This window comes from Gorilla gorilla, chromosome 1 (genome assembly GCF_029281585.2).
Source record: "Gorilla gorilla gorilla isolate KB3781 chromosome 1, NHGRI_mGorGor1-v2.1_pri, whole genome shotgun sequence".
Lineage (NCBI taxonomy): Eukaryota > Metazoa > Chordata > Mammalia > Primates > Hominidae > Gorilla > Gorilla gorilla.
In genome coordinates this window covers 40158869-40173788 of record NC_073224.2, presented here as the reverse complement: position 1 = coordinate 40173788, position 14920 = coordinate 40158869, and the positions used below count along the sequence as shown (strand labels likewise).

Sequence of the window (14920 nt, the reverse complement as noted above, 5' to 3'; positions counted from 1 at the left end):
TTTCTAACTTTCATTCACATGATTTATCTAATGGTTTGCTTTTTATTTTTTTCTACAATAAACATTACTTCATTGGAAACTCTGTATCATGTTTACCTACTTGCCAAACACATCTCTGTGTCATTTAGAAATTTGAGATAATATAACACCTACCTAGTAAATAAGTTAATGCATTTAACATGTATAGGCCAGAACCTGGCATGTAGTAAAGGGTTAAAACATATTTTGGCCCTTTTAAAGATTGTAGGAATCTTCACTTCATTGAGAATACTTTTGACAGACTTAAAGAGAGAAATAGCCCTACAAAAAGAGTTAAGGACTTCAATATCGCGCACTTCTAATAATGGATAGAACATATGCACACAAGATCAATAAGGATATTGAGGTTGTGAACACCACTATAACCAACTAGACCTAACAGATACAGAGTCAGCCCTTCATATCCATGAGTTCTGCATTCGTGGATTCAACCAACCATGGATCAAAAATATTTGGAGGAAGAAAATTAGATGGGTGCATTTGTACCGAACATGTACAGATGATTTTTCTTGTCATTGTTCCAAATGTAAAACCTACTTATATAGCATTTATATCACATTAGGTATTGTAAGTAGAGATCGTGACGTTTTGATCAGCCACAGACTGCATATACAACAATGGTCCCTTAAGAGTATAACGGAGTTGGAAAAATTCCTATCATCTAGTAACGTCTTGATGATCTTGACCCTGTGTAAACCCTATATTAATGTGTGTGTTTGTGTCTTAATTTTTAACAAAAACGTTTCAAAAGTAAAACAAATAAAAATTTTACAAATAGAAAAAAGCTTATAGAAAACGGATATAAAGAAAGATAGCCAGGTGCGGTGGCTCACACCTGTAATCCCAGCACTTTGGGAGGCTGAGGTAGGTGGATCACTGGAGGCCAGGAGTTCGAGACCAGCCTGGCCAACATAGTGAAACCCCGTCTCTACTAAAAATCCAAAAATTAGCTGAACGTGGTGGTGCATGCCTGTAATCCCAGCTACTCTGGTGGCTGAGGCACGAGAATCGCCTGGACCTGGGAGGCAGAGATTGCAGTAAGCTGAGATTGAGTCACTGCACTCCAGCCTGGGTGACAGAGTGAGACTCTGTCTCAAAAAAAAAGATACATTTTTGTACATCTGTACAATGTGTTTGTATTTTAAGTGTTACTACAGAAGAGTTCAGAAAGTTTTAAAATAGTAAATAGCTTATAAAGGTATAGTAAGCCAAGTTTTTTATTGGATAAGTAAAATTTTAAAAATAGTGTAGCCTAAGTATAAAGTGTTTATCAGGTTTCCAGTAGTGTACAGTAATGTCCTAGGCCTTCATGTTCACTCACCAGTCACTAACTCATCCAGGCCAATTTCCAGTCCTGTTAAGTTCCATTCATAGTGCTCTATATGACATACCGTTTTTTATTTTTTATACCTTACTTTTATACCATATTTATATGCGACATACCTTTTTTATCTTTTATATGATGTTTTTACTGTATCTTTTCTATATTTAGAGACACAAGTGTTTACTATTGTGTTACAGTTCCCTGCAGTATTCAGGACAGTACCATACTGTACAGGTTTGTAACCTGGGAGCAATAGGCTATACCCTGTAGCCTAGGTGTGTAGTAGGCTGTACCATCTAGGTTTGTGGAAGTACAATTTATGTTCACACAAGGACAAAATCACCTAATGAGATGCATTTCTCAGAATATATCCCTGTCGTTTAGCAATATGTGACTGTAATCTAGAGGTGATTTAAAGTATATGGGAGGATGTGTGTAGGTTGTATGCAAACACTGTACCATTGTATATATGAGACTTGAGCATCCATGGATTTTAGGTATTCAAGTAGGGTCCTGGAATCAGTGCTCTATGGATACTGAGAGACAACCATGTATAGAACTTTTCACCCAACAACAGCAAAATATACATTCTTTTAAAGTACACATGGCAGATTCTCCAGGATGGACCGTATGTTGGGCCAAAAAACATTTTAGTAAATGGAAGAAGATTGAAGTCGTATGAGGTATCATCTCCAACCACAATGGAATGGAGCTAGAAATCAATTACAGGGAAAAAAAAAACCTGGAATGCTCAAAAATATGTGGAAATTAATGAACACACTCTTAAGCAACCATAGGTCAAAGAATAAATCACCAGGGAAATTAGAAAATACATGAATGAAAATGAAAGTACAATACACCAGAACTTACAGATGCCATAAAGGCAGTGCTCAAGAGAGAAATTTGTAACTATAAATGCCTGTATTAAAAGGAAGGACTAAAAGGGAAGAAAGTAAAAATCAGATATAAAAAAACTTTATATCTTAAGGTACTAGAAAAAGAAGAGCAAACTGAATTCAAAGATAGCAGAAGGAATGAAATAATAAAGATTAGAGCACAGCTAAATAAAATAAAGACTAGAAAATAATAGAATCAATAAAACAAAAAGTTAGTTGGTTAGAAGTCAGCAAAATTGACAACCTTTAATTAGACTGACCCCTTCCCAATAAAAAGAGCTAAAGAGAGAGAGATGTTGCAAATAACTGAAATCAGAAGTATAAGGGAAAATTTTATTACTGACCAACAGAAAACAAAAGAATTATAAGAGGAACAACTGTATGCCAACAGAGTAGATAACCTAGATGAAATGGACAAATTCTTAGAAGGATACAAATAACCCAGTATGACTCATGGCAAAATAGAAAATCTCTGCAGACCTATAACAAGTAAAGACATTGAATCAGTAATCAAAAACCTTCTGACAGACCCTCCCGCACTCCACAACCCCACTCCAGCGGCTTGTTAAAAAAAGACAGGCCACCTTCTGACAAAGAGAAGTCCAAGACCACACCACTTCACTGCTGAATTGAACCAAACACTTAAAGAAAAATTAACACCAATCCTTCCCAAACTCTTTTTTGAGAAGGCACCTGTCGTCCCAGCTACTCCGGGGGCTGAGGCAGGAGGATCACCTGAGACTTCGGAGGTCGAGACTTCAGTGAGCCATGATTGGGCCACTGCATTCCAGCCTGGGTGACAGAGTGAGACCCTGTCTCAAAAAGAAAGGTACTTGAGACTTGAGCTTAAAATAAATTCACCCAAGTTCCAGGCTGCAAGATCAACACAGCGATCAGTTGTGTTTCTATAAGCCAGCAACGAACAGTCTGCAAAGAATGTTAAGAAAGCAATTCCACTTAACAATTGCATCTAAAAGAATAAAATCCCTTGGGACACATTTAACCAACTAAAAATGACAAAACATTGCTGAAAGGAATTAAAGAAAATCTAAATAAATGGAAAGACATCTCATGTTTATGAATAGTGGGATTTAATATTGTTAAGATGCAGTACTACTGCCTAAAGTTATGTACAGCTTCAATTCAGTCCCTATCAAAATTCAAAGTCTTTTTTGCAGAAATAAAAAGCTGATCCTCAAATTCATATGGAATTGCAAAGGACCTGGACAGCCAAAACAATCATAAAAAAAGGACAAAGTTGGAGGACTCATACTTCAGAACTTACTACAAAGTTACAGTAATCAAAACAATGTGGTACTGTCATAAGGATAGACATACATACCAATAAAATATAATTAATACAGAAATAAATGCATGTATCTATGGCCAATTAATTTTTGACAAATGTACTAAGTCCATTCAATGGGGAAAGAATAGTTTCTACAGAAGTTTTGGGACAACTGAATATTAACCTACAAAAGAATGAAATTGGTCACCTGCATCACACCAGTTATACAAATTAACTCAAATTGGATCAGCAACTGAAATCTTAAAGCTACAACTATAAAACTCAAGAGACCTTGGATTTGATAATGGATTCTTAGAAATAATACTGAAAGAAGAATTAACACCAATCCTTCTCAAACTCTTTTTAAAACAGAAGAGGAGGAAACACTTCCTAACTGATTCTGTGAAGCTGGCATTACCCTGAATACCAGAGCCAGACAAAAAAATCACAAAATTACAGACCAACGTTTCTTATTAATATAGATGCATAAATAACAAAAAAAGTATAAATTGGGCTTTATCAAAATTAAAACTTAATTTGTATGGTATCAAAGGACATTATTAAGAAAGTAAAAAGACAGCTTAAGGAATGCAAGAAAATATTTGCAAATCATATATGTGATAACAATTTAATATCCAGATTATATGAAGAACTACAGCTCAACAACAGAAAGACAACTCAATCAAAAAATGGGCAAAAGACTTGAATAGACATTTCTCCAGAGAAGATATATATAAATGGTCAATAAGCAAATTAAAAAATGCTCAACATTACTAATCACTAGGGGAATTCAAATTAAAACTAAAATGAGATACCACTTCATATGTACTGGGATAGCTAAAATTAAAAAGAAAGAAAAAGAAAGTAGATCTTAACAAGAAGGTAGAGAATTGGAACCCTTATATGTTGCTAAAGAAAGTATAAAATAATGTAGCCACTTTTGAAAACAATGTGGTGGTTCCTCAAAAAGTCAAACAGAACTACCACATGATCCAGCCATTCCACTCCTAGGTATATACCCAAAATATTTGAACATAGGAACTCTAATAGATGCTTTACACAAGTGTTTATTGAAGTATTATTGCAGTAGCCAAAAGGTGGAAACAATCCAAGTGTTCATCAACAGATGGATAAAGAGAATGTGGTATATAAATACAATGGAGTATTATTTATCTATGAAAAGGAATGAAGTCATGTTACATGCTACAACGTGGCTGAATCTCAAAAACGTACTAAGTAAAAGAAGCCAGACACAACAGGACAAATACTATATGATTCCACTTATATGAAATATTTAGAATAGGCAAATTCAGGCCCAATGCTCATGACTGTAATCCCAGCACTTTGGGAGGCCAAAGCAGGAGGATTACTTGAGTCCAGGAGTTCAAAACCAGCCTGGGCAACAGAGTGAGACCCCATCTCTACAGAAAATTAAGAAATGAGCTGGGCACGGTGGTAGATGCCTGTAGTCCCAGCTACTCAGGAGGCTGAGGTGGGAGGATTGCTTGAGGTCGAGGCTGCAGTGAGTCATGACTGTGCCAGTGTACTCCAGCCTGGACAACAGAGTGAGACCCTGTCTCAAAAAAAAAAAAAAAAAGAGAATAGGCAAATTCACAGATACAAAGTAGAATAGAGGTTACAAGGGTTTGGGTGGAGTGGGGAACAGAGAGTTAATTCTTAATGGTTACAGAATTTTTTGTTGGAATGATGAAAAATTTTTGGAAATAGATACTGGTGATATTTATACAGCATTACAAATGTAATTAATGCCATTGAATTGTGCATGTAGAATGGTTAAAATGGAAAATTTTGTTGTATGTTGTTTTACCACTTAAAAACTATTATTGCAGTATAACAAGATAATTGAGTTTTACACTTTTAAATGAGTGATTTGTATGATATGTGAATCACATTTCAATAAAAACAATTTTTAAAGAAAACTTTTAAGTTGTTATATATGATGCTGTGATGTTACTAGAGGTATTTTTTTTTCCCTATTGTGTTAGTTTGTTGGGGATGCTGTTGCGAAGTACCACACACTGGGTGGCTTAAAACACAGAACTGTCTCAGTTTTGGAGGCTAGAAGTTCAAAATCAAGATACTGGTATGGTTGGCTTCTGGTGGCATGCTGACAGTCTTTGGTATTGCTTGGCTTGTAAGATACATCACCCTGATCTCTGCTTTCATGTTCACATGGAGTTCTCCCTGTGTGTCTGTGTCCAGATTTCTCCTTTTATAAGGACGCAGTCTTAATGAATTAGGGGTGTGCCTTACCATTTTGATTCGATTTACCTCTTAAAACCATATTTTAAAATAAGGTTACATTCTGAAGTACTGGTGGTTAGGGCTTCAACATAGGAATTTGAGGGTAACACAGTTCAACCCATACACTTACATTTTTCACTTAATAGTGTAATAAGCATTTTTACTTTCATTACCAAATTGTCACAAACATAATTTTAATGATTTTAAGTAGTTCAAGATGAATTTTCACATACCTAGTTATTTCTATTTGTTATTACAAAATTATCACAAACATAATTTTAGTGATTATAAATAATTCAAGAAGACTATCCGCATAACCAATTTTCTATTGTTACCTTTAAAAATTCTTTGCAGTATTATAATTGCCAAAAACACCTTTATGCACTGCTTTTTCTGTATCATTTTCTTAGAACAGCCACCTAGAAACGAAGTTAGCGATTATTTTAAGGCTAATTTATGTGATAAGTCCCACAAATCTTTGCAAATATGAGAGGCCAAAAAAGTTGTACCTCTTATTTCTTGGTTTATTAGTGGATTGTTTTATTAATCATATTTTCTGTTCGTAAATTCTCTCTTTATTTGCTAATTTAATTTAGTAGTCTTAACGTTTTTCTTATCAATTCATAAAACTCTCTGCACAGTAAAAATTTTACTTTTTGAAGTATTTTCAGCAACTATTTAACCAATTTATCATGTATCCCTTAATTTTGATCTTGTTTCTTTTTAAAATTACAGAAGATTTGTTGGTTTTTCTCAGTGTTTCTTCTGTCGCTTCAAAGCTTGGCTTGTCCTTCTCCTCTCAGAGTTTTGATAAGTACTTAATTCCGCTTTCTTTTGGATGTTTGTTGGGTCTAAAAATAATTAACTGTTTAATCTATTAGGAGTTTGTTTTGCTAAATGGTATGACATGAGATTGATTTTTGTTATTTTATTGCTAGCTGGTGATTCCAATTTCATTTATTAATCATTGCCTTACCCAATGACTGAAGATGTCTCATATATTAAATTATTTCGGGGAGCAGATCTGTCATAGTGATACTTTAGTAAAGAGTTATAGTATGTTTTAATATTTGAAAAGTATATTTTCCCATGCACCCCTTGGTATTTTCTTTGACATTTTTACCAGTTTATTCTTATCCACGGAGTAGAAACATGTCTCCAAGCGCTTCTACACATTTGTAAAGAACTTTTAATTAGAATTATGTGGAAGATAACATGAAAAATATTGAATATGTACATTTAATCTTCCCTTTTAAATACTTTGTTTCAAGACTTGTAGATTTCTCATATAAATCAGAAGTTTCTCACTGTTATCCTTCAATTAACAATGAAATTTCTGTTATATTTATTGCTTATTTTAATATCTGGAAGTATTGATTTGTGTTTATCTTATATGCTATTGCTTTACTCAACTCTGTCAATTCTAACACATTTCACTAGATTTATTTGTATTTTCTGGGTGAACAATTAAATAGAAATGATAAATATGTTATTTTTCTTTACAATATTCATTTTTTTTCACTATTTTACGTGTTGGTCAGAGAGACAATTTTATATGTTGGTCTGAAATGAATGTTGCATAAGAGTGGTAATGGAAGACATCCTTTTTGTTGATATTTCTGAATTTACTCGATGTATCTCTGATGTTTCACATAAATAGTATTTTGATAGCTCAAAATGGATACCTTTAAATTAAAAGAATTACTGGTTTTTTTATGTAATGGTTTTATTGTGGGACTTAGAGTAGTATTTGGAATTATTACTGGATTTTATAAAATGCTCTTGGGTAGGGGTACATACTGAGATTATCATTTGGATTTTTACATACTGAGATTATCATTTGGATTTTAAAATTTAATCTATTAAAATAATTCATTTTATGACACATTTATTAATAAGTTTGCTGACATTAAATTATCTTCGGTGTCTGCAATAAAACCTGTTATTTCTTGGTAGGTTTTTCTTTTTTACAGATGGTTTAATAATATCATTTGTGTTCTATTTGGCTTTTCACATTCTTATCAATAAGTGATATATGCATCTGTAACCATAATTGTTGGTATCTTTGTTAGGTTTTGATTTCAGGGGAATTTTTTTTTCTTGAAACTTACTGTACATGCTGCTGCCATCCCAACAGTCATCACAATAAACAGAACATCAAACTAAAAGTGTTCTTTTCTTTAAGTAGTTAGAAAAATGCAAGAATAGTACGGGTCAGTGGTAAGTGCCACAGATGTCAATTTAGTTATCATTTTCATAGCGATGCTTCAGAGCAAGAATCTGCCTTGCTCTGGTTCTTCTCAAGTTAAGCAGACTTTTGCATGTTAGGCTGCCTCATAAACCATTGGACGATCTGGATCTGGCACATGAAAAGTATTTTTTCGATAAATGGTTAATATTGCAGTGGACACGCCAGGGCTATTTCTCTGGCCCACATCACTTCCTTTGCTCTTTTTAAATTATATACTTCAAATATGAAGGAGTCAGGATATTTTTCCTTCTACTTTAAGTCAACTACACTTACCAGTTTTTATTACCCTTATGACTGACTTCAAAAAAGAATACAGTGACCTCCAGATCTTGATTCTTTGTTGTCCCTAAACTTAAGTGCATAGGTTCTTTCAGTTTTAAAAGTTTTATTGCAACTGGGGAGACAGATAAGATATAACAAATTAATGACCTTTGGAAAATTACAAAGCTTAGGAAATCTTACAGTCATAATCTGTAGTCTGTATGTTTCTGTTTACCCTTTAGGCAGTACCTGGAAGAATCTTTGGACTTTACATTTTCTTTTCTTTCTTATTACTGAGAGGATATTTCAGCCTTATTTCTAAAACGGTAGATTTCCACCCAATTTCTTCTCCTTCTTAATCATACCTAAAAGTGAAGAGACCTACCATTTTTTTTCTAGTGTAGATATGAAGGAGATGTTAGTTTAGACCTTTGCCATTTCTCACAGGACTATTGCAAAAGGTTTCTGTCTTTATTTTTGTACATTCTACTCTACCATTCCTTTGCCCATTTTAATTTTTTTAAGACACAGATGTCCTTAAAACTTTTTATCAGTTCTTCATCAGATTTAGGATGCAGTTAGATTTTTCTCTCACTCCATACACCAACAATAATTGTAAATAAATTAGAAATTTAAATGTAAAGCAAGAAATCATGTAAGTCCCAGCCAAAAATTTGAATAAATATGTAATCTTTGTGTGAAGAAAACTTTTTAAAAATAGCAACAAAGACAGACTATTAAGGAATGTAAACTGAGGAAAATATTTGCAATATATGGCAGGCAAAAAGTTAGTAGACTTAATATAGAATTTTATTTTTGTTAGGATGTACAAAAAATGCAGTTATATGAATACTCATTTATATTACAGAAAGAAGTTATTTAAATATTTTACTATTCTTATAGATGCACTAATCTTTTGTTATTATTTCTATAGCAAAAACAAATCAGTTACTCACCAGGAGTATGCAGCATAGAACATCAGCAAGAGATAACCAAACTAAAGACTGATTTGGAAAAGAAAAGTATCTTTTATGAAGAAGAATTATCTAAAAGAGAAGGAATACATGCAAATGAAATAAAGAATCTTAAGAAAGAACTGCATGATTCAGAAGGTCAGCAACTTGCTCTCAACAAAGAAATTATGATTTTAAAAGACAAATTGGAAAAAACCAGAAGAGAAAGGTAAGAATCACATTATTTACTATACAGTAAATACTTATTGAGTACCTGTTATGTGTCAAGTATTGGAGATACATAGACAATAAACATATCCTAGACCTAAAGGAGACCAAAGTCAGGATTGGCAGATAGAAAATTATAATACAGCATGATAGAAAAGCAAATGGGATGATAAGTATGGGAGCGCATATAGGGAAGGCACAAAAGATAACTTTGGTACATCTAGGCTTTCTGAACAAAATTACTTCTAGCTGGGTATGATGGTACACACACACACACGCACGCACGCACACACACACACACACACACACACACACACACACACACACCCCTATAATCTGAGCTACTTAAGAGGCTGAGGCAGGAGGCTTACTTGAGCCCAGGAGTTCAAGCCCAGCCCAGGCAACATAGTAAAACCCTATCTCTACCAGGGAAAAAAAGAAAGAAAGAAACGATAAACTTCTAAGCTGAGATATAATTAGTAAGAAAGAAGTAGCTAGGGAGGAGTGTCCAGGGAGGATGTGCTAAGATCTTAAAGGAAAAGGGGGACATGCCACATTCAGAAAATGATAGCTGTTAACTTTGACTGAAACATAAATAGATGAGAGTGGTGAGAAACGAAGCTGGAAAGTAAAATAGAGGCAAAGTCATGACAGAATACAAGGCATTTGCACATTATCCTCAGGCCATTGAAGAAAGGTGACATGATTATATTTACATTTTTGAATCACCACTCTTGCTACTGTGTGGAGAGTGAAGTGGGAGGAGCAGGCTGGAGGTAGGAATCCAGCTGCGAGAGATGAGGTGTGGGCCTCAGGTGGTGATAGTGAAGATGGAGAGAAGTGGATGGATTCCATCTACTAAGAAGATAGAACCTGCAGAACATAATAAGCAGCTGTGAGAAATGAGGGAGCAGGAGAAATTATCAGTTATACTCAGCTTTCTAGATTTCAGGCAACTGAATATATGTTATTGTCATTCTCAGCTTATATTGGAAGCCCAAATTTATTCAATTTGCTGCATTTATTCATTCAGTAATATTTTTTAACCTACCATATCTGACGCACTGTTGTAGGGACTGGTACAAAAAGACAATAACAATGAAAAAAATTCCTGTCCCATAGAACTTTCTATAAGTAAAACATAGAATACATTAGATAATGATAAATGCTAAGAACAAAAAAGTAAGAGGAAATCGGGTCTATGAAGCATTCAAGGGAGGGTTAAATTATATAAATACAGGATGGCCAGGGAAAACTATACTGAGAAGGTGATTGATTTCTTAGTTAAAGATTAAAACAAGAAGAGATGTTTATACAGATGTGTGAGAAGAGCATTCTACATGGAGAAGAATAAGTTTTTTACAAAATAGTGAGGAGGCCATTGTGGCTCAAGTAGAATAATGGGAAAAGAATAGTAGAGACGAGAGAGGAGGCAACAGGGGGCCACATCATGTAAAGCCTTGTAAGTCATATTTAGTGGATGCATAGTTTCTTATTCTGAGTAAAACTATTGCAGGGAATTACAGTCATGCATTGCTTAACACTAGGGATATTTTCTGAGAAAGGTATTGTTATGTGATTATATACAAGAATTTTTTTAAAAAGAGTACACCTATATAAGGCACTTACCATGAATGAAGCTTACAGGACTGGAAGTTGCTCTCGGTGAGTCACAACTAGAAGGTCTTCAGGGACATTTACATACATGAAATTGTCATTTCCTATGACAACAGTGCCTTCTTCGGGAATACTTCCTGAAGGACCTGCCTGAGGTTGTTTTACAGTTAACTTTTAAAAAAATATTAAGTAGAAGCCGTATACTCTAAGATAACGATCAGAAGTGTAGTAAATATATAAACCAGTAACATAGTCATTTATTATTAAGTATTATGTACTGTACATAATTGTATGTGCTATACTTTTATACTGCCGGCAGCACAGTAGGTTTGTTTACACCGACATCACCACATACACGTGAGTAATGCTTTACATTAGTACTTAAAACAGTTACAATATCACAGGTAATAGGAATTTTTCAACACCACATAGTGTTCCCATAAGATTATAATAAAGTTGAAAAATTTACGCAGTTATGGACTAATGCATTAAGGACTAATGGCAGTCCATAGTTGATCAAAATGTCATTATGCATTACGTGACTATATTGTAGAATTCTGAGCAGAAAAGTGACAACTGATTTGTGTTTTAACAGGATCACTCTGAATACTAGGTTAAGAGTAGTCTGAATTAGATAAGAGCAAAAGCGATGAGACCACTTAGAAGATGATTGAAGTAATCCAAGCAGAAGATGACAGTGGCTTTGGCCTAGAGTAGTGGCAAAAGGGATAAGAAGGGTTTGAATTTTAATGATCTTTAAAGGTAAAGATAGCAGTGTATTGATGGACTAGATATGGGATGAGGGAGAAAAAGGAAGACTCAAGGATGATACTAAGGTTTTTGGTCCAAGCAGTTGGGAGAATATATTACTAGAAAGGACGACTACAGGAGAGGCAAGTTTGGGATTGGGAGTGTTATCAAGGGCACATTTTTTCCCCTGACAAGACTCTTTCATAAACAGAAAGAGCTCATTTTAAACAGTTACAGTTGAGATGCTTATTAGACATTCAGTTGGAGATGTCAAATAGGCTGATGTATAGACCAGCCTGGATTTGGGGGCAGGAGGTAAAATCCTGAGAATATTTATCACTTCCATGGCATTTAAAGCTCTGAGACTGTATGAAAACACTTAGTGAATGGATATAGATAGAAAAAAATTTCCTAGAACTGAGCCTTGGGGTACTCCAATTTTTGGAAGTCGAGAGATGATGAGGAACCAGCAAAGTGGATAGAGAAAGGGCAGTGAGAATGACAGCATAATAACAGGCAAATTTAGTGTCCTTGTGTTAGCAGTGCCGAATCCATACGTGTTTGCAGCAACCTCAATTCTTGCCTCCTCAGAATAAAGAATTAGACCAAGGAGCATAAGACAGGGAGAGACTGAGGCAAGTTTTAGAACAGGAGTGAAAGTTTGTTAAAAAGCTTTAGAACAGGAATAAAAGGAAGCAAAGTACACTTGGAATTGGGCCAAGTGGGTGACTTGAGAGATTCAAGTGCATGATTTAACCTTTGACTTGGTGTTTAACCTTTGACTTGGCATGCTTCTGTGGGGTTGCATCCCTTCTCTGATTCTTCCCTTGGGGTGGGCTGTCCACATGCACAGTGACCTGCCAGCACTTGGGAGGGGCTGCATGCACAGTGTGTTTACTGAAGTTGTACACGTGCTCATTTGAGGCATTCTTCCCTGACCGGTTGAGTGCTCCTAGAAGAAGGTCATATGCCACCAGTTAAACTTCACCATTTTGCCTCTTAGTGTGCATGCTTGACCCCACTTGCCTAACTCCTGAGTCTTATTGGGAAGCTGCTGATCACCAGTTTCAGGCTTTTCTATCTAGTGGGAGACTGCCTTTTCTTGGCACCAGGTGTGACCAATTATTATTTTAGAGAGACAGTTTAACAACCACCTGATCATCACCTGATGTGGCCATTCTTGGTTGGGGGTGTGGAGAGAGGGAGTCCCTCCTGTCCTGCTTATGTCTGCCTGACTGCCTACTGTAACACCGGAAACCAAGTGAAGAAAGCATATAAAGTCTGTCAGCATGTCAAATAAAATGAGTTCTGAATCAAGTGAGATAAGGACTAAATAATGACATTGAGTTTAGCAATATGAAGGTCATTGGTGCCTTTGATAAGAACAATTTTGTGGAAAAGTAGAGGCAGAGACCCCACAGTAGGATCAAAAGAGACTGGAAGGAGAGCAGTTGGAGGCAGAACATAGAGGTAAAACTATTGTACTTTGTGTATATGTGTGTGTGTGTGTGTGTGTGTGTGTGTGTGTTTTAAGATGGAAGAAATAACAGCATGCTTGTAATCTGATAGAAATTATCTCATAGATGATTGGAGGAGAGAGGAGAGGAGGAAAGTACTGGAGCAAAGTACTTGAGGATGTTCATAATGAAGGGGTTGGCCTTACTCGATCCTGTTGTTTTTTTTTTAACCTATCATGAAAAGAGAAAGTAGAGTATATGGACATAGATGGGGTGGTGGGAACTTGTCTGTGTGTTGAGCTCTCTTGTTGAGTTGGGCATATTGAACTTGTGGTGCTTGGAAGACATCTTTGTGGAGATGTCAAGTCAGTTTGAAGGCCACAAAAGCTTCAAGTGTAGATTTAGAGATCATCAGCTGAATACATAAATAAAACCAGCTGGTGTCGTTGATGAGATAACTCAGGCAGCACGTGTAGAGAGGGAAGAGATAGCACCTAAGACAGAATACTGAGGAGCATTGATATTTACAGGAAGTATGGAAGAGTCACAAAGACAACTGAAAAGAAGCCAGGAATGTAGACTAAAACTAGGAGAGCATGGGATCCCTGAAGTCAAAGCCAGACAGCATGTCAAGAGGGCAAGAGTGGACAACACTGTCAAAAGTGGCCAGCAGGTTGGATGTAATCACAGGCAGTGTTGAGTTTTGAGAGAGCTGTTTTCTTGAGATGGTGGAGGCAGAAGCCAGATTTTGGTGTGGTGGAGAGCAACTAAGCGATGAAAAAGTAGTTACAGAATCTGTTTCAGGATGCTTACCGGTGAGTGGGAAGACAAGGATTTAGGAAATGAATTGTGACACAGGGTATGGGGAGAGTTTCTTTATTTTTAATATAGAAGAGACTTAAGCTTGTTTAATGCTAACAGGAAAAAGAATGGTTTTACATGAAAATTTTACTCAATTTATTTGTGTACATATTTTTCTGAAAGTCTTTGCAGTTTTTTTTATTGAAGTTGCTTCTGTGTTAGGAAAGCTTCCTAAACATAACTAAATTTAACGTCTGTCTATAGATAGTAGTGAAGTGACAAATTTGCTTGGAGATGGAGGTTGGCTTATTTTCCTTGAATTTGTCATTTAAATTATAATTTATCTTCAATAATGTTATGTAGGAGATTTTTAAGATTACACTTTTAAGATCAACCCTTACTTACATTGTCTGTTCACCAGAAAGCAATCATATAAAATTACCCAGAACTGATCCACATGGAATTTCATTTATTGCTAACATCCTATAGCATCCATCAAATTGCTGTAGATATATGCCTGTTTGTCACATAACAATACAGTCTTCAAAAACTTATTCCTTGCCGGGCACGGTGGCCCACGCCTGTAATCTAAGCACTTTGGGAGGCTGAGGCGGGTGGATCACCTGAGGTCAGGAGTTGGAGACCAGCCTGGCCGATACTGTAAAACCCCATCTCTACTGAAAATACAAAAATTAGCCAGACACGGTGGCATGTGCCTGTAATCCCAGCTACTCCGGAGGCTGAGGCTAGAGAATTGCTTGAACCTGAAAGGCGGAGATTTCAGTGAACT

At 35.6% G+C, this 14920-nt stretch overlaps 1 protein-coding gene across 20 annotated transcripts in view; it reads left to right on the top strand.

Moving 5' to 3' along the window:
- The window catches only part of CDC42BPA (CDC42 binding protein kinase alpha), a 323893-nt gene that overhangs the window by 203221 nt on the left and 105752 nt on the right, over positions 1–14920 (top strand). For all 20 annotated transcript variants that reach the window (XM_055371555.2, XM_055371684.2, XM_055371673.2 and 17 more), the window contains one exon: positions 9259–9506. In XM_055371555.2, the coding sequence (XP_055227530.1) occupies positions 9259–9506 (248 nt within the window). The remainder of the gene's footprint in view (positions 1–9258; positions 9507–14920) is intronic.